The sequence below is a fragment of the Petaurus breviceps genome, unplaced genomic scaffold, assembly GCF_028583685.1.
Source record: "Petaurus breviceps papuanus isolate PSGF00001 unplaced genomic scaffold, PetGlider_PUasm1.0 126, whole genome shotgun sequence".
Lineage (NCBI taxonomy): Eukaryota > Metazoa > Chordata > Mammalia > Diprotodontia > Petauridae > Petaurus > Petaurus breviceps.
The window spans coordinates 1567928-1587942 of NW_027185655.1; the positions used below are offsets into that span (position 1 = coordinate 1567928).

At 47.6% G+C, this 20015-nt stretch overlaps 2 protein-coding genes across 6 annotated transcripts in view; one reads left to right on the forward strand and one right to left on the reverse strand.

Annotated features, from left to right (window-relative positions):
- MFSD8 (major facilitator superfamily domain containing 8) overlaps window positions 1–18908 on the reverse strand; it is a 25896-nt gene extending 6988 nt beyond the window's left edge. For 2 of the 3 annotated variants that reach the window (XR_011168902.1, XM_069091176.1), the window contains exons 1-8: window positions 18709–18906; window positions 14318–14415; window positions 12579–12622; window positions 11213–11453; window positions 9711–9824; window positions 9127–9271; window positions 5918–5973; window positions 3912–4017 (exon numbers count right to left, since the gene is read on the reverse strand). Coding sequence is in view for 2 of the 3 variants with exons in the window: in XM_069091176.1 (XP_068947277.1) it covers window positions 3912–4017; window positions 5918–5973; window positions 9127–9271; window positions 9711–9824; window positions 11213–11453; window positions 12579–12622; window positions 14318–14415; window positions 18709–18773 (869 nt within the window). In the remaining variant the exon portion in view is untranslated. Of the gene's footprint in view, window positions 1–3911; window positions 4018–5917; window positions 5974–9126; window positions 9272–9710; window positions 9825–11212; window positions 11454–12578; window positions 12623–14317; window positions 14416–18708 lie in introns of all 3 variants that reach the window. The other variant, XM_069091188.1, reaches the window with a different exon arrangement.
- Window positions 18909–19093: 185 nt separating this feature from the next.
- ABHD18 (abhydrolase domain containing 18) overlaps window positions 19094–20015 on the forward strand; it is a 40144-nt gene continuing 39222 nt past the window's right edge. Inside the window, exon 1 of one of the 3 annotated variants that reach the window (XM_069091211.1) lies at window positions 19094–19223. In XM_069091211.1, the coding sequence (XP_068947312.1) occupies window positions 19142–19223 (82 nt within the window). In that variant the 5' untranslated portion in view covers window positions 19094–19141. Of the gene's footprint in view, window positions 19224–19369; window positions 19478–20015 lie in introns of those variants that run through there. The other 2 variants (XM_069091220.1, XM_069091230.1) reach the window with 2 other exon arrangements.

Sequence of the window (20015 nt, forward strand, 5' to 3'; positions counted from 1 at the left end):
AATGCAAAGAACAATACAAGGTGGGCAATCAAAAAGAGGCCGGGGGAGGCAAAGAGCTCGAGGAAATGGGAAAGAGGACATTGACATTGGCAGGCCTGTGGAAGGCCTGGTCCATCCTTCTGGAAATACTATCGAATCTTCCAAAGAAAATGACTCAAGTCTTCATTCCCAAGAGGAGGGCTCCCAACGTCACCAAACATTCACAGCAGCACTCTGGGGATCAATAAAAGCCAGTAAACAAATAGCTGTCTGCTGACAGGGTTGCTACATGAGTGTAACAGAATTTTATTACTGCACTGTAAGAAAGATGAACATGAAGGATACAGAGAAGCCCAGGAAGACTCATAAAATGATACAAAGCAAAGCAAGCAAAAGCAGGAAAATGACCACAGAAAAGTAAAGTAGCAGCACAAAAACGCCAACCCACATGCTGTGCTCACAGCTGGCCCCAAGGAGAGCTGGCAGAACGTGCCTCCCTCCCTCTGGGTAGCCTGGGCCTCCCCGGGCCCCTCGGCACCACCTTCCACCTTGTGCTCCATCCCCCAAAGCCCTGCTTCTGCCAGGCTGGGGGCCCGACTGCCTGGGGCCACGTGACTCCCCACCACTCCCCTCTAGAAGAGAAGGTCCTCAAGGGCATTTTTTTCATATGATTAAAAAGAGCTCTGAATTCTTCTGCAAACTGCCCGCTCCTATCCTCTGGCCATTCACCAATCGGGCTCCCCGGCATTCTGAGGAATTTCTTCGTAAGTGAGTCTTTCACATAACTGAAGCTGAAAGGCTTTTCAATGAAGTTTAACAATTGTCTATGGAAAACTATCCAAGTGGATTAAACATTTTTCCTACTTCTTAAACAAGTGACTTTTTAAAGGTTTAATTATTAGCTTTTTTGATGCCTGTTCATCTCATGGAACCCTCCCTGTTCAGGCAGTTAAGCAAAATCAATCAAGAAACATTCATTAAGGAACTACCATGTGTCAGGTGCCATGCGAAGTGCTGTGAATAAGAAGAGGGCACCCACAGTGGCTGCCCTCAAGGAGCCCACTGTCCAATGGGGTGAAACCACACACAAACAACACAGACAAAGAAAGCCATGAGCAGGATAAATAAGAAATGACCAGCAGAGGGAAAGAGTGAGCGTGAAGACGGGCCAGGGAAGGGCTCCTGTAGGAGGGGGGTTAACTGGGACTGGAAGGGAGCTGGAGAGGCCACGGCCAGAATGGTGCTCCAGGCACTGAGGACAGCCAGGGACGGAGCGCCATGGTCACGGAACAGCCCCAAGGCTGTGTCATGGACCAGAGAGGACATCCGCTGGGGAAGAAGGTGTGAGAAGACTGGAAAGGCCGGTCATGGAGGGCTCTGAAGGCCAACAGAACACTCTGTATTTCAGTGGAGGTCAGAGTCGGGGGTGACGTGATGGGACCTGGACTTTAGGGAAGATCACTTTGGTGGATGAATGGAGGAAGGATGGGGACAGAGGGACTTGAGGCTGGCAGACCCTCAGCAGCTCCTGCAACAGTCCAGGCACGAGATGAGGGCCTGCTTGCACCAGGGTGGGGGCAGTGTCAGAGCAGAGAAAGCGGCATGATCCAGAGAGGCCGCACAGGTAAGACTGACAGGCCTGGCAACAGCCTGGATATGGGGGCACGAGTGTGACTTCCAGGATGATTTCTAGGTTGAGAGCCTGAGGGACTAGGAGCATGGGGCTGTTCTCTACAGTAGGAGGGAAGGTGGTGGTAGGGGGGGAGCTCCACTCTGGACATGTTGAGTGAAGATGTCTACTGAATATCTAGTAGGAGACGTCTGAAAGGCAGCTGGAGATGTGAGCACTGGAGGTCAGCAGAGAGGCTGGGGCAGCATGAGAAGATCTGGAAATCATCAGCATTAGAGACGGAAGCTGATGAGATCACCAAAGGAAGAAGTACAGAGGGAGAGGGGGAGCAGCCCTGGGACAGAACCCTTAGAGGGTGTCATCCAGAGGAGGATCCAGCAAAGGAGACAGGTCAGACAAGAAAACCAGGAGGAGCAGTGATCAGCAGGGCCAAAGGAGAGTAAGAACTGAGAAAAGGACGCTGGATTCGGCAACTGAGAGATCACTGGCAACTTTGGAGAGAGCAGTTTTGGTGGATTAATAAGGTTAGAAGCCAGCCTGTGAGGGGAAAGGAGGGAAAAGAAGGGAAGAGAGAGGAGGGAGAGTGGAGGCACCTGCTGTTGACAGTCTTTGAGTTTAGCTACAAAGGCCAGAGAGATAAAGGACAACATTTAAAGGGGATGGAAGGATCTAGAGGGTTTATTCAGGATAGGGGAGAAAAGGGCATGCTTGTTGGCAGTAGAGAATAAGCCGGTAAAGAGGGAGAGACTGCAAGTAAGTGAAAAAGTGGGATGCCAGAGGGGATAGTCTGAGGAAGGAGACAGGATGGAATGAGACTGCTTGAATGAGGGCGTAGTCTTGGTAAGGATGAAGGCCACCTCATCATGGGAGACGGGAATGAAAGCGGGTAATAATGACCAAGTGATGGGAGAAGAGGGAGTTCACGATAAACATCCTCAGGTTTTTCTGTACAATATGAGGCAAGGTTCTCGGCTGAGAGCATGACAAGAGGGAGGGCCACCGAAGATCTGAGGAGGGATGAAAAGGAGTGAGCCTCTGTGGAGAAGGGGAGAGCTGATTAGGGAGGCACGGGAGGAGTGCCTAGCAGCAGCAAGAGCCCAGCTGAGTTTGTGTAACACACACTTGTAATGGACAGTGGCACACGTGTAGAAGTGAAAGTGATGACTAGTGAAGGCCAGGAGTGGGGAACCTGTGGCCTCGAGGTCACACGGGGCCTTCTAGGTCCTTGGGTGCAGCCTTTTGACTGAGTCCAAGTTTTATAGAATGAATCCTTTTGTTAAGGGGATTTGTTCTGTGACTTTCGAATTCAGTCACAGGGCCTCAATTGAGGACCCAGGGGGCCACATGTGGCCTCGGGGCCACAGGCTCCCCACCCCCGGTCAAGACTAAGGCCTGGCCAGGCAGAGCTGGTGATACAGTAAGGGGGAAAAGGATTCAAAAGAGGACAGATGAAAACTAAACTGGTTCTTCAAGGAGTCAAGATGGGAAAAAGAGAGCCTAGTGCAGGGGAGAGGGCCTGTGAGAGTGCTGAGGGGTCAAGGGGTTGGAGGTCATGCTACAGATGAAAAGAAGGGTTTGGTAAGGAAAGGCACAGAAAGAAGTTAAAAGCCAAGCAATTGTGGTCATTAAGAGGATTTCAGAATTTCTGAACGTGGAGTTGGTGCATCTGTGGGGGATCTTTGGCCGTGGCTGAGGGGCGTGGAGGAAAGGAGCGGCTAACGTATTTGAGGGAGAGTCAATGTCTGATGAAGTCTACAAGGGACAAAATGCCTATGCTGAAAACATTCCCTGCAGCCCTCTGCCTCCACCTGGAGGAAGGCAATGTAAGGTGACAGGGAATGTGACACAATATTTCTATCCCATCACTACAAGGCTTCAAAAAAGCCACACAGACTAGAACAGCGTCCTCTGGGGAAGCTCTCTGAGGAGGTTCAAATGTCCTTTCCCAGCTTAGATGGTGTCCCAGACACTTGTGGTACTACTGGAAAATTATTGTTTGATAATATGAATACAATTATATTAGAGCTAATAGCCTTGCCCTACAAGCTGTGGCATTAAACTACAGGACATTAATCCCAATGCCTGGTATCCGAGGATCAGATACTACGAGAAGAATGAGTAAAGAAGATACTATGGCAGGCTCCCCTACTCTCCTAAAAGCAGCCAGAGAATAACCACAATTTTCAGCGGCTGTATTTTGTTTTTGGTTCCTTTTACAGGGCATGCAGGCACATTCACATGCTTCACTAAGCAACAAAAGGGGACAGGTCAGGTAATATGAGAGAGAAATATCAACACTCACGTTTCAAAAAGAGCAAAGATAAACAAGATAATGAAGAAAAGGACATTGGTGGTGACAACAGCAACCTGATCGATGCTCTCCTGGGTGTCCTCAACTCCGTCTGCGCCTGCGGAATAGAGACACAAGAATAACTCCATTACCCACAGCTCCCACTTTGGAAATTTATCTATGCCACTGTATTGTGGAAACCATAAACACAAAATCTGTATCTATCAAATTCCACCCCCAAGTATCTTTGAAAAAAGCACTGGGGGTGGGGGGCAGAGCCAAGATGGCGGAGTAGAAGCAGGACCTCCCAGCTGCTCTGGCTTCCACCTCCTCTAATCCATGTAAAAGGGGACTCTAAACAAACTTTGGAGCTGCAGAACCCACAAAATGACACAGAGAAGCTGACCTCCCGCTGGGGACAGCCCGGCAGGCCGGCAGGAATCAGCCAGCAGCGCTCTGGAAGCTGAGCCCAGTCCTACGCTGAGGCTTTAGCCCCAGGGAGGGCCTGACCAGCCACCTGCCAGAGGGACTCCAGATCAACAGCAGCTGTGGCCTTTTCCAGATTTATCAACACACAGATGTGAAGGACAAGGTAAGAGGTCAGTGCAGTCTGGACTTTGGGACCAGTAAGTGGGAGTGTGTGGCTTTTACGTGGCAGCTTCAGCTCCTGGCCTGCAGAGTGTAGGGGGACCAAGCACCAGTTAAAGCTCTTGCTTTAACCTTCTTGGATCTGGATTGCAGTCTAGGGTGGAGGTCCTGGGGTGTGTGACCAGCTTGCCAGAGCGTGTGGAGACCTCAGAGAGGGCACCCATCTAATACCTCCGGCAGCTGAGAAAACCCCAGAGTTTGGGATGAAAGCTCCCCTGTCTTGGTGGCAGAGTCCTACTGTGGCAAAAAGCCCAGGGGTCAAGTGACTGAGGGGAGACATGACCAGGCAAAGGAAACAAAGCAGACAGAAGATTCCAACATTAGACTCTTATTTTGGGGACAAAAAGGAGCAAAGCATGGAACAGGAGGAAGACAGTGAAGTCGGAACTCCTGCACCAAAAGCTTCAAAGGAAAATACAAGCTGGTTACAGGCCATAGAGGACCTTAAGAAGCAGATAAGAGAAGCGGAGGAAAAACTGGAAAGAGAAATGAGAACGATGCAAGAAAATTATGAAATGAGAGTCAACAGCCTGACTGAGGAAAATCACACCTTAAAAAATAGACTAACTCAGATGGCAAAAGAGGCTCAAAAAGGCAAAGAGGAGAAGAATGCCTTGAAAAGGCAAATTTGCCAGATAGGAAAAGAATCTCAAAAGCTCACTGAGGAGAATCATTGCTTCAGAATTAGATTGGAACAAATGGAAGCTAATGACTTTATGAGAAATCAAGATGCTGTTAAACAGATCCAAACAAATGAAAGAATAGAAGGCAATGTGAAATATCTCATGGGAAAAACCACTGACCTGGAAAATAGATCCAGGAGAGATCATTTAAAATTATTGGACTACCTGAAAGCCATGATCAAAGTAAGAACCTAGAAATCATCCTGAGAAGTTTTTGATGCTAACTGGGATAATTTACTCTGAGAAAATTGGGCTAGTGGATTTGGTCAAATCAACCAATCAATCTGACAAAGATAAAATGAAATCGTTCCTGCTGCAAGGAGCTAACATGACAATCAAGGGAAACAATACTCACATAAATTAGAAAACAGGAAAAGCACACAGCACAACAAGAGATTTCAGGGCTGACAGAAGCAGCTGATGAAAGAGCAGGAAGGGGAGCTCCCCGCAGCTTTAAGGGGACTTCGGACTTCAGGGAAGCGGTAAACCTGACCACAGGGTCCTTTTCACTTGGGAACAACGAGTTAACATACCACGGGAGATCGTCAACCACAATTTCTTCCATGTTAGTGTCCCAAAGGTTTTTCCCCAGTGATCCAATGAGTTTTAATTAGAAGCAAAATCTAAATGAGTGCCAGACAGCCAAGAATCAACAGCGACATTTTAGTAATTGTAATTCAATAATACCTTCATGGAAATTGACACTTTTACACTGTCTTCCTGAATCATCCACACGATGTTCCCTTAAAAATAAAAAAATGAAGCATTTTATTGAGCAGCAATAAATTATCTTAACATTTATTTCTTGGTGTGGCACATATAAATTTCTTTACAATCCTAACCTATTATTTCATCAGTGCAGGAAATATCAGTAATACTGAAAACAGTTTGCTTTCTAAAGAATACCATGCCAACATGAACATTTTAGTTGGGAAATGGTCCAAGCTCCCTATGGGTATGCAGGGATAATGGATATAATTGTAAACCACTACCAATTAGATCGTCAGTGAACATTTAATTATTGCTGACTTACAAATCTGATTTCCCCTCAACATCATATTTTTCCCCATGATAAAATAAAACACACTGCAGGGGTTCCTTAACCCTCTTTGTCTCATGGATCCCTTTGGCAGCTAGGCAAGTCTATAAACCTTGTATGAAAATAATCTTTTATAATGCATCGAATAAAATACACACAGACTATAAAAGAAATCAATTATACTGAAATGTAGTTATTAAAAACAAGTTCACGGATTCCAGCTTAAGAGCCTTGGTGCATTCGATTCACATAACAGAACGACCTTTGGGGTTTTTTGGTGTCTTTCAAAGTAGGCTCTGAATGAGTTTAGAATCCACAAATAAATACAAAATACAGAAAGTATTTTACATGTTATGCACAGAATCCTCACTGACCAATTAAGATTTTTAAAAGTTCTATAGAGAACGTGGAAGAAAGTATAAATGAGAAGTCAAATATAAAAATGTGTCGCTGTCCTGTAAGGGAGATGTCAGGTCTGTCAAAACTCAGAAAAAGCTGAGGCTAGTGAGTGCTAAGACTGTTATTTTGTGCTAAGGGCTAAGAGTTTGTTATCCTGAGAAACCTATTTCATTGTTGTTCACTCACTTCAGTCATGTCTGACTCTCTGTGACCCCATTGGGGGTTTTCTTGGCCAAGGTACTAGAGTGGTTTTCCATTTCCTTCTCCAGCTTATTTACAGATGAGGAAACTGAGGCAAATGGGGTTATGTGACTTGCCCAGGGTAACACAGTTAGGAAACGTCTGAGGCCAGAATGGAACTCAGGAAGAGGAGTCTTCCTGACTCCAGGCCCAGCGTACAACCTAGCGGTCCCTGAGGCATCCATACTGGGGGAAAATTAGAGGATCAAAGAAGAGATGGAATAGTGCTTAGGCTGGAAGGGACAATGCTATGGGAATAACGGAGAGAAAGCAGAATTATTCAGCTCTTATGCTCTGTTATCTCTAACAAGGGCAATGATAAAGAACAAAAACAGCAAACACAGGACTGAAATGATAAGTCGGGAGAGAACCTTCCAACAACTTGCTAGGTCCAGAACAGAGCTGACGTGATAACAGAATCATTATCATGGCGGAGCTGCTTCAGAACCAAAGTAAGAACAAAGTCTCAACCTTCCAAGCAGGAAAGGGCCAACACCGTAAGCCAGGTGGCTCGACTTCTGTTCTTGGCAAAATTCTACACAGCAACCAAAGGACGATCAGTCAGTGAGGCTTCATCATGGGAACAGCAAGCCAGACCGTAACCGCAGTTTAATGACAGGGATGCTGGGGATGTACTCTACCCAACTTAAAGAAATCACCTGGCAAATTTCTTGTGCGATCTTTAAATGAAGACGTGCGAGTCAGGTGATTTATGTGTCCTGGGAACTGGCTGAATGACCAGACTCAAGGATGAACCATAGTTCATTGAATTAGCCGAGTGCTGAAGGTGGTCTGTCCTGCGCTTTGGATAACATTTTATTAATAAATAAATTAGCTAAAGGCAGAGATGGCATACTTATTAGATTTGCAAATGACAAAACAAAGCTGGGGGGAGTGTATCTTTTATGCTGGAGCCAAAAAGATCCTGAAAGGCTAGAAGGCTGTATCAAACCTAAAAAGATGAAATCTGATGGGGGGAAAAACAGTTTTAAAGTAGAAATTTTAAAAATGTCCATTTTGTTTGTAAAAATGCACAGAAAAAAGTTCAGAAGGAAATACAGATAAGCAGGGTGGTTATGAAATCATTAATGTGTGGAATTTACCTCGTTAAAAAAAAGGCAAGCTTATGAGACTGATACGTGGTTTTGTATACACCTCTTTTTGCGAATGTTCTATCGTATACATGGAAATTATATTTCAAACTAAAAAAATTAAATTGTAAGAATCATCTTTCCAACTCCAGGATAAAGGAGCACTCCATCTGAAAACGATCTGGAGGTCTTAGTGCGTTGCAAGAATGACAGACAAAAGGTCATATGATCTGAGGAAGCCTTGAGAAAGCCACAGTGTCCCAGAATAGCTAGGTGAGAATCATACTGTCCTCTGCTGTGGTCAGCCCCAGGTGCCATATCTTAGGAAAAACAGATAAGCAGGAAACTATTTATGGGAGGGTGACCAGGACAACAAAGCATCTCAACATCCTGGAAGATGAACGAGGATTATGACAGCTGTCTTCAGGTATCTGATGCAGAAAAAAGACGAAATGCTAGCGCTGAGCCCCAGAGCGCAGAGCCAGGACAATGAGCAGGGGGGCAGACGAAGGTGGGTCTGTCAGCACTCTCCCGGCTGAAGTGTACAGCCTCTGGGGCCTCCTCCAATCCAGTGACTGCCTCACTGAGAGAAGCTGTGAGGTCTAAGTCTGAGCTGCTTCCCTGTGACCCCCAGACCGGGTCAGTGCAAAGAACGCTGACTGCAATCCTGCTAGCAGTGTGACTAGGGCAGGTCACAGGAGCTCTCAGAACCTCTCTTCCCTGTGTATAGACTGGCAGCTGTTAACAATAACTCACATTTCTATCGTAGCACAGGGAGTCCTTTCCTTACAATGACTCTGTGAGGCAGATGTGAATTACACAGTCACCTGCTCCCAGCCACACTACTAACATGTGCCTGAAGCAGCACTGGAACTCAGCTCCATTCCAAGCTGAGCTCTTTTCTATCACTCCCAACATGACCTGACTAACCTCACAGCACCGTCCTAAGAAGCCAGTGAAAAACCACGGGTAAAGCTCCCAATAAACGGAAGCTGCAAGCAGCTACGTGTGTGCTAGACAAAAGAGAAGGAGCGTGGCCAAGGGGGAGCTGAGAGCCGCCTGAGAACAGGCCTCCTCAGCACATCAGCACCACAATCACCAGCACAACCATATCTCTATTCAATTACCTTAAGAGAGCAAAGATCAAGACAATATTGAGAACTCCCAAAAGGGCGCCGAGCAGAACCGGGGCTGTGTACATGTTCACCTGGAGATCAATGGCTTGCCACGTCACGCCCTTCTCTCCAATCAGAGCAAAACAGGTCTGAAAAACTTAGCACAGTAAAAGAGATGCTACTGGATGATTCATGCACGCCAGACTGGTCACGTGAAAAGGGGCAGGGGCAAAACAGGTGAGCCTATTTCTGTATTCTGCTTTTAGTCTATTAAGGAAGAGAAATGGCAGAAAGGAAGATCAGAGGCACCTCCCCAATGGTAAGAAAGCAGGATCCAAAAAGAAAACAGGCAAAGGCTAGCCATACACCATGAAGGCACTAAGCTTCTAACGACTGTGTGAAAATAACAGAAAATGTGAAAGGGTGGGATGGTGAATGGTGGTTTTCTTTAGACGGTACATGAAGAGATCTAATTTCTCATCAGTCAGCCCATGGAGCTCACCGAACATAACTGACAGATGCTGAAGTCGTGCTAAGGTAATGGCAGACCAAGACTTGGTTGCTCCTCCCCCCTCCAGATAAAGAACGGAGCCTACCTGGGCCCAGGATAAAGCCCAAGGCCTGAGAAGCGCTGGTGTTGGCCATGGCACCGGTTCTTTCTTGAAGGGAAGTAGCACCAGCAATATAAGATCTAACTACTGCTACATTTCCTTTAAAAAAAAAAAAAGAAAGCAAAAAGGAATCCAAATGAAAAGAAAGTATTTTCCACTTGATAAAATCCATTTTAGCTGAGGGTTCTAGAAAAGGATTATGGTAAAGGGCATAGTTGATGTTACCTACTTATGTCCACAAAAACTGCTTAAGATGCATGTACTGAGATGCTACCCCATCAATTGGGTTAAGACTTTAAAACATCCATATTTTCTGAGCTTTACTACATTCTCTTTCAGTAATGTAAATGTGGAATTTTAATACGAAATTAATTCTTTTAAACAACCATGACCATCACCAAACAATCCTTTTCTGCTCATCTAACATTTCCTGAGCGTGCACTATACAAATGGTAAGGTACTAGCTGCTACAGCTAATTTTACAACAATTGCCCAAGTACATAAACCTCACACAAATATGTAAATGTAAGTCACTACCACATATCCTGTCTGTAGAAGTTTTAATCTAACAGGAAGAAAATGACAATTCCAATGAGCAATGATGCAGCGTCTGCCACGAGCTTCAACACTGGGCTAGTGAGGGATACAAAATTAGCACAAGACAAAAGCTCTATCCCCAGGAAACTTAAAAGTTAGGTGGAAGAAAAGATCTGCACACAAAACAGCAGGCACTGTATAAAGCAGTGGGAAAGGGGCTGAGAACTGAAGCTACGTCTTAAAGGATGAAGAAAAAGAGGAGAGAAAACTCCAAGAAGAAAGAACAGCACGGGCAGAGATGGGAAAGAGCATCCTCTGTTATGGGAACAGGGAAAGAGCAGAAAACTGGGAAAAACCTTCCCAGACAATCTCTCAAGAGAATGTGACTGGGTTGGAATACCCAACTGTGTATATGTGCATGTTTACAGATATCTATGTGTAGCTGCGTATAAATGCATATGTGTAAATGTACATATGTATATGGGTCTATCTGGATATATCTGCACTTAACTGTAGCCTTCTTGGGGGAAGGAGGGAGAAATAAAGCAAAAGTGCATAGCAGAGAACAAAAGAAAACCTACAAGGAAGCCAGGAAAAGCTGGACAGCTATGAAAGCAATGTGTGGCATCTATTACACAGGTTTTCTTGAAATGGAAATTTACTGTTTATATAAAACACGAGTCCTCTCATGCTCTGCTGTGCAGGTGGCAACTCTGTTTTCTTATTTTGTATTTAAGTTTAAAAGAAATTTTAAAACTTAAAAAAAAAACAAATGGGGAGGTTTTAGGGAAACAGAAGCGACTGCCTTGGTCAGATAGGAAGCTCACGCTGAACCTATCAGCAGTTAAGCTCTGATGGATCAGAAAGGGACAAATTACAGAAGGTCTTAAAAGTCAAAGTAAGTCTAGATTCGATAAACAGACAGACAGACCTAGGCCCAAGCACATTACCTGCTCCAAATCCCACAAGTCCACGAGCAGCCAACATGTAGTATTTATTGTGGGAGGGAGGGAGATGGACATAGACGTAGAGACAGTTGGCTGCCACCGAAATGAAGATTGAGATCACAAGAGGTTCTTTCCTTGGCCTAAAATTAGACCATATGCCAAATAGAGGTGAAGCTACCATTTGGCCAAGACTATAAGAAGCAATAATCCAACCCAAAAAACCGGCATCTGCTGTGGGATCAATCTGCAAACAGAAATACAATCCATTAAGAAGGTATTTTTTTAACTCAAGTCTAAAACCTAAACTCTGTCAGGATAGAGAGTAAGCTGGACTTAGGAGTCAGGAAGACCTGGTTCCAAGACTTAACTCAGTTACTTACTTGATGTACAGCCCTAAGAAAATCACTTCATCCCTTTCTGGCTGAGCTTCTCATCTACAAAATGAGGATAATATCCCATCACAGTTACCTCCCAGGGTGGGTAGAAAGCAAAGGGAATGATGTTCATAAACTGCTTTATAAACCTTAAAGTACTATATAAATGTTGATTACTATTATTATTTTCTAGTCATGAAATAATATTAAAAAAAAAAAAAGGAAGGTCGCTGTGTTAACAACAGGAGCCCTCTGACTTCAGGGAGCTCTAAAACTCACAAGAGTAAAATTAGATCTACTTTTCAACATGTTACTGTGCACCAAAAAACAACGGTCAGGGAACCTTGTCTTTTAGGGTACACATAGTAATGTCAAACAGCATAAGGAGCTAAATAAAAGATACATAATGAATAAGACCAGGGAATTCTAGATGAATTAATGCAGCTGCTGTGATTTCAGACAGTGAAGTAGTTATCAGAAATACATATGATTAAAAAGTAGGCTTTATAGTGAGATATGTAAGGAATACAGAAACTTCTCACTCTACAAGCCTTACTACAGATTGTACATATGCAATCTGGGCCCATGGATAGTTTGGTAAGTTTAAAGAAGAAAACAATGGAAATGACAAAAGACTGGGAGAAACTGAAGGTTTAAGTCAACAATGATCTTCAAAAACACAGTACATTATACAGAGATTATACACAAAACCAGAAGAATTACAGAAACTCAGGGACGTAGGTCACATAATTAGCATGAACTTCCTGAATCTTAGGGATGTTAAGCACCAGAACAATTTAAGGAGTTAGAGCCCTGAACTTCCCTTATATAAGTGATTATACAATTTCACAAACACTGATTAATTCAACACATTTATTAAGTGCCAACTGTGTGCAAGGCATTGAACAAGAAAGGTGCTGGGGAGACAAAAAGTCACTGATGTGCTCATTCTAACAATCCATGTAACAGCAGGAAGAGAGTTAAGACTTACAAACCTTTTGGAGGTACGGCCATATTGACATAATTACAATCGAAAATCCTGCGAAAGGTGAACAAAAGCTATGTCATTTTATGGTTGCAGTTCCAACACTTTCCTTCAAACACAGTACACACTGCTACAAACTTGAAATGTTCTTATGAACCTTCTCCACTCAACTTCTACTCTTAAGTCTGATCAGGTCATGGAAGGGACCAAAGGGGATTCACAAAAGCTATGCCTGCGGCAAGCAAGATGATTTACAAGAAACAAAGGAGAAAAAAGTTGTCCCCACTGCCTCCTGCTGCTAAACAGTGGAGAAAATACCTCCACTGGTATATAGATCTTAAAAACCTAAGTGTAATACACTGCTGGAAATGCTGCTGATTTTTGTGGAGTTCAGTGTAACAGAAATTAGGCTTAAACCAACATCTTAAATCATATTCTACAACGAATTCAAAAAGGCTAGTTGCCTTAAAGATCATACCATTAAAAAAATTAGAAGAGGGGTGGCTAGATGGTGCAGTGAATAGAGCACCGGCCCTGGAGTCCGGAGGACCCGAGTTCAAATCCAGCATCAGACACTTAACACTAAAACTAGACATGTGACCCTGGGCAAGTCACTTAACCCCAATTGCCCTCCAAAAGGCAAAAAAAAAACCAAAAACAAAAACGAAACATAAAAAAATTAGAAGAGACGTATAGATCATATAAATCTTCCACAGCTATGGGTTGGGAATGAATTCTTATCAAACAAGGGATAGTAGTTACAAAAGATAAAAGAGATCATTTTGATTATATAAAATTGAAAAGTTTCTAGACAAAAGAAAATTAACTTATCTAGGCTAAGAAGCGAAGCAATTAAATTGAAAAAAACCCAACTTGTGTCAAATATCTCTAAAGAGTCTGTGACAAACTAACAGAAACTGGAAAACCTGCAGCAGCATAAAAGCCAATGCAAAAGTAACAAAAGTGAATGTGACAAAAACAAGCCCGCCGCAGCACCCTCAGTGTCTGCTGAAATCCGGCCTGCACAAGCTGCTGTCTGACACACGGAGCAGGCTGACGGGAGATCGGTGCTCCTGGAGAGGACGCCGGACAGGCAGCACAGAGCTGGCCCAGGCGGCTGCCTGGGCCACGGCGCTCACTCTTCTCACCACATCGCTGCCTCTGGACAACCCTGGACAGGCAGCACAGAGCTGGCCCAGGTGGCTGCCCGGGCAAAGGCGCTCTTCCTTCTCACCTCATCGCTGCCTCTGGGGAGCCCTGGTTTTCTCCATGACTCAAGCACTGCGCTCTATAGGAAGCAGCTTTTCCATCTATCACTGCTAAGCTATCTCCTCAAAGTCAGAGACCATTTCCTTCTTGTCTTTGTAGACCAGAGCTTAGCACACAGAAAGTGCTGGACAATCGCAGCCAGCACTTAAACAGCATTTTAAGGTCTGCACAGCATTTTCTATAGGTTATCTCATTTGATTAACAAACGCTTTGTCTACTGATTCTTGGAGCCAGTCCCAAGTGAAGGCATTAGAATTATGCATGTCAGCTCAAAGAGGTTACAATGGGGGGGAACCACATTCTTTTAAAAGTGGTGGGTCCTGATACTGCCCTACTATTTTCATGTGCAATATTTAATCTTAAGATTATATACTGACATTACTCCTATTCAAGAGAAAAATTCATTCACCACCTAAGACACAGCAGATAAAGGTCACAGGCCTTGATCTTTTCCCCTCCTTCCCATCCCCCAATACTTACCTACACTACTGAGAAACATAGTGAGATACAGGATGCGAATGGAACGCCACCGACTCCTATAATGCTGTTCAGTTTCTACAATATCCCACTCGCTAGATCTGTAGAAAAATGAGAAAATAACATTTATGTAAAGTAACCAGTACACATGGGCCAGTTTAAGCACAGGGGAAACAATGAGGAAACGTCTGTCTGTCAGCCTGGTGGAGCCGATTAGCTATTCCTGATGGCCCATTCCAGGCCTGCCGTCTAGGGGCTTGGGAAAAGCATTCCAACTCCACAGGCAGAGGAAGAAACCACTGATTTAGATGTATCTTAGCAGTTCTTCTAGGAATAAATCTTACTTTCTGAAATTCAGGTTAACAGCCGCATATATTTGTCTTGCTAATGGGAAACATTTACAAAAGCACTAATATTTTACCAAAGTAACAAAAAATGCTGACACTTATCAAGTTGCCAAGTATAACTAATAGTCACCTGCTATTGGGGTCTTCATATAAACTGAAGAAATTTCACTTTCCTCCAAGTGAAAATGTTTTCTAACTATGAACATACCAAGGTTCATCATCAAACAGAAAGGGCTAAACATCAGAAAAGTGATTAAAACATATACAAACCACCAGCAGGCGGCAGAAAATGAATAGCTTGGGCTCTGAAACCGTATGCCAGAGGCAGCCTAAGAGGCCTTCGGGGAAGTCTGAGCTTGTTCCAATGGGGCAATTTCAGAGCACAGCAAACAGAACGTGCAACATGTCTGCTTTTATTCCAAAGTTACTTGCTACAGGCACAATTCTTTCCTGGAACGTGGGAGTTAAAAAGAACTGATGGGGCGGCCAGGTGGCTCAGTGAGTAAGAGCACCGGCCCCAGAGTCGGGATGACTCCAGGCTCAGACACTTAGCACCCACCAGAAACACATGGCCATGTAACCTTGAGCAAGTTACTTAACCCCAATTGCTTAAAAAAAAAAAAACTGATGGGAGGAATTTCCACATCAGGAACCATGAAATCAGACTCCAACTTAAATATAACTTGCAATACCAGAGAAGTATTCTAAACATCCTGCTTGTGTGTCCTTTATACACATCTATTTGTAGTATGGCTTAACTGTGACTCTCTCTCCCACTCTTGAGGCCAGAGCCATTCCATACTTTTATTGATGACTTGGAAGAATCCACAGATGGCATGCTTATCAAACTCTAAACTGGGAGATAATAAAATCATGGCCAGACAGAACTGGGGCCCAGCTCAGAAATATCTTTAAAAGATCGGGACAAGACAGAACTATCAGTGAAATCTAATAAGATTAAGTTAAATATGGAAAAATGTGATGCTCCCTATGTAACTTCATGAACAAAAATCCCAAGGCACGAACAGGGGGGTGACATAGTGTGAACAAGATTAGGGGAAACCTCTAAGGGAACAGTGAGCTGGAGGGGAAGCAGGAGTGCAGTGCCAAGCAGGCAGCAAAGCTAAATCCAGCTTTTCTGGGGACCCAGGATTTCATAATGTAGGTAACTGCAGAGAGATCCATGCAGTTCAGCAAATCTCAAAACAGTCAACAACATATGGTCCTATGGAGAGGCTGGTCACATAGCAAGAATGTGTCAGAAGCATGATCTGAAGGCTTCAAGGCTGACAACAGCCAGTGTTTATCTAAGATGAGGGAAATTAGAGCCTCACTAAACTTGTGCCGTGGTTACACCACACCTGAATAAGATACTGTAGTTTAAGGTGCCACACTTTAGGGCAATTATTGTCTCCTATTTATATGGTGGGCTCTCCTAACAAGCTGTAGGGCACATAGAGTGCAACAGTTTATTTTTCTGGCACGGGTGAGTTCACGAAAGTGGGGGGCTTCTGGTGGGGAAACTCTCTCGACTAACTGATTGAGATCAAGTCATTATTCTACAACTTAAGAGTCTCTGAGACCAGACAAAGCATCCTCGAGAAAAGTCTGACTTAGAAGCAAATCTGAGCTGGGATTCAAAGCCACGTCTCCTAACTTCTACTACACCAAAGTGGAAGCTGTCATCTGAGGGAGAGCCACTAAGCTGCTGAGGGGTCTCAGAACCATGGCAGAAGGCACAGTTAAACAAATCAGAAAACCTGGCAGGAAAAAATGGGAGGAGGGAGGAAGAAAGGGAATTTCTGTTTGAAACCAGGGGATGGAGTCTGAAGCAATGGATGAAAATTAGCCCATTTATTAAATGCCTACTATGTGTCGGGCCCAAAACCAACCACTAGAGATACAAAGAAATAAATGAAACAATGAATTAGATTCTATCCAGTGAAACATTTGTATAAAAATGAGCACATACCAAATAAAGACTAGATAACTTTCAGGGGAGGCACACTGCAGGATTTCTGCTCAGACATGGGAGGGTCTAGGTGAGCTCTGAGGTTCTGCTGTGGCCTGGTGGGATGGAACCCTAGGGCCAGACTCAGAAGACCTTCGAGTGCACCTGGGCTCTCCTCTCCCCACCCGGGCCATCTCATTCAAGGCTGCTCTTTGGTCCTCTGTTTACTTATATGTAACAACAGCATATCAGAAAAGCCAGAGCTCTACAGGGGACCTCTGGACTAATATCAAGCAGCTCCAAGTAAATGGCAGGTGGTAAAGGGGCACAAATACACACAGCTAAGCCTCCTGGATGCCACCTCTTCATCTGTCCCCTCACAATAACTCATATAATAAGGCCTCTTGCCCTCTCAGGGGAGCCACTGCAGCAGCCCCCTAATGCTCTCCCTGGGACCCGGTCTAGATCTCCCCTCCAATTCATCCTCCCCACAGGCAGTCAGTGAATTTCCTATTCTCTCTCCCAATAAATCGAGGGGCTGGCTCTCAACTACCTCTGGGATCAAATCCAAACTTGTGCTTGGCTTCTAAAGCCCTTCAGGCCATCTTCAAGCACCCCTTCAGGCTCTGATCCGCGCAGCCAACTGGCCTTCCTTGTGTTCCTCATGCATCAATGCCAGCACTGTCCTGTGCCTGCAGTCAGCTCCGTCTCTGAGATGACAATCTCCCTAAGAGCTCAGCTTAAGTAGTAGCTAGTGCAGACAAGGCCTATTCTGACCCCTGAACTCCTCCCCCACATCAGGTAAGCTTTGCTTGGTAAATATTTTGTGTCTATGCCCCTTGAGCCTGGGGCTCTTCGGTTTGACACCGCATTCCAAGTAGCACATAGCAGGTGCTTATTAAATGTTTGCTGCCTGGAGAATGAGTGTTAACCGGACTACGTGACCCTGGGCAAGTCCCTTACACTTCTCCAGGCCTCGGGATCCTCATCTACAAAATGAGGGAGTTGCTCTGAAGGAGGGGTCCACAAACCCATTGTTAAAAACATTTCTGTACTTGTATTTAAGCGTTTCTCAATCCCATGAATTGTATCTGTAGAGGCTGCGAGGCCAGGCTTCCAGAAGGCCTGGGCTCAAGTCTGGCCTCAGACACTAATGAGATGGGTGACCCCGGACAGGTCCCTTCACCCCCGTCTGCCTCAGTTTCCTCATGTGTAACATGGGGATAACAGCAGCACGTGGGGGCTTGGCATCTGCTCCCCTTCCCTTCCCCCTATTTTATGAATTTTAAAGGATCATTCCAAGAAAGGGAACTCCTGGATTTGTTCCGGGGCGTTCAGATTCCGACAAAGGCCTCCAGGAGACAGGTTCCCACCCCCGGTCTAGGCTTCACCAGGCTTCCCAAGGAGATCGGTGACCCGAGAAAGGCCAAGAACCCCGGGGCCCGCACGGGCCCGGCCCGGGACACAAGCGCCCGCCGCCTGGCTCCCGTCCTCTCTGCGGGGGCCCGGGGGGGGGGGACACGCGCCGCGTGGGGCGCCGCCCGGAGAGGAGACTCCCGTGACCGGGGCCCCCTGCGGGAAGTCCGGAACGTCAGGAGAGGGTGCGGACAGGCTCGGGAACAAGCACCCCCAAAGCAGCAGGGGCCCGGGGCGGCCCCGGGGGGGGTCCTGGCAGGCCCCGCGGGCGGAGCTGCAGCGTGTCCCGTCTAAGAAGGGGGGCGCGGCGGCTAGGCGGCGCAGTGAGCAGACACACACCCGCCGTGTGACCCTGGGAAAGTCACTTAGCCCCAACTGCCCTCCCTCCCCCTCCCAAAAAATAAAGGCTAAATAAGTAAAAAGGGCGGCACTGGTCTCCACTGTGTCACTCGTGCCGCGCCAACGGCCTTTTCCCCGGACTGCGGTCACTTCTATCGGGCTGCCCTCGGAGCCAATCGCGATCCCGAGCGCCCACCTTCACGGGGGGCGGGCTCGGAGCCACCGCGCATGCTCGCGGCGGCTGACCCCCCCCCCCCCCCCCCCCCGGCCCCGGCCTCCGTTTCCCCGGGGGTCAAGGGAGCGGAGCGCGGCGCGGACGGCGCCACCGGCCCCCGGCTCACCTGCTCCCCGGGCCCTGGTTGCCCAACAGAGGCTCCTGTTCCTCGGCCGTTCCGCGGGCGGCCATGGCGAGCCCGCCGGCGCAGGGACCCGACTCTAAGGCCGGGGAGGGGGCGGTGCGCACGCAGGAGCCGGGACTGACTCTCGCGACATTTGATGCCTCTTCTCCCACCCGGAACCGCGCCGGCGCTCTTCGCTTTTTAATCTGCGACGCCGGGGCGCGTGCGCAGGAGGTCGAAGCAGGCGGCGGCGGCGGAGGGGGGGGGGAGGGGGCAGGGCCTGGGGCGTAGGGCGCGTGCGCGGGAGGCCGAGCGAGGCTGGGCAGCCCCGACCTTTCCCTCCCCCTCCCCCTCCCCTCCCCCGCCCTCGGCTCCTCCCCCTCCACCCACCCCGGCAGCCCGCCAGGTGGCGGCGCCACCTGTCCCGAGATGAAAGATGGACTGGGTCCAAAGGGACGCTCGCCCCTCTCCCGGCCTCGACTACAGTCTCCTCCCCCAGCGGTGGGCGGGTGCCGCAGGTGGGCCTGAGAGGAGGAACCCCAGACTGGGCGGGAGGGGGGGCCCCGGGCGGCCGGAGGGCTGTTTGTGGGGGGGGGGGGCGGGGGAGGGGTACCGGTAGTGGCGTCCGGGGGGGGGCGGGGCGCGCGCTCGCGGCGGGGGGAGGGGCAGGCGGAGCGCGCGCCCGCGGCGGGAGGGGCGAGGGGTACGTGCGGGGCGGCGCGGCGTCCCTGCGGGCCCGGGCTTCGGGGCCCTCCGCCTGCTGCCGACCCAGGTACGTGCCTTGTCTCCCGGGCCTCGGTTTCCTCTCGGGTGACATGGGGGAGGGGCGAGCGTCTTTGTATTGGGCCGGGCCGGGCCGGGCCGGAGGGCGCGGTGACGGGGCCTGCCTGCGACCTTGGCCCGGCCGAATGGGGCGGCGTCGCTCCCGGTACCCGCGCGCCGCGGCCCGAGGCTGTCACGGCGTCTGCGCGGCTGGTAGCGCTGCCGGCCCCGATTCAGCCGTCCGGTGCGGCGAGTGGGGGGCAAAACCTCGGGTTTGGGAGAGGGGCAGTGGGGCTGAGGGCACGCTGCTGGTGTGTGCCACGCGTGGGGCTGGGTCTGAACTCGGGTCCTCCCGACCGCCCGGCCGCCTCCAAACCCGAGTTATTTTCTTCTTGGTGATTTGGGGATAATTTCATGTGCGCACGTGTCGTTTACATGCGCACACACACGTGTCGTTTACACGCGCACACACGCGTGTCGTTTACACACACGTGTCATTTCCACGCACACACGTGTCGTTTACACACACGTGTCGTTTCCACGCACAT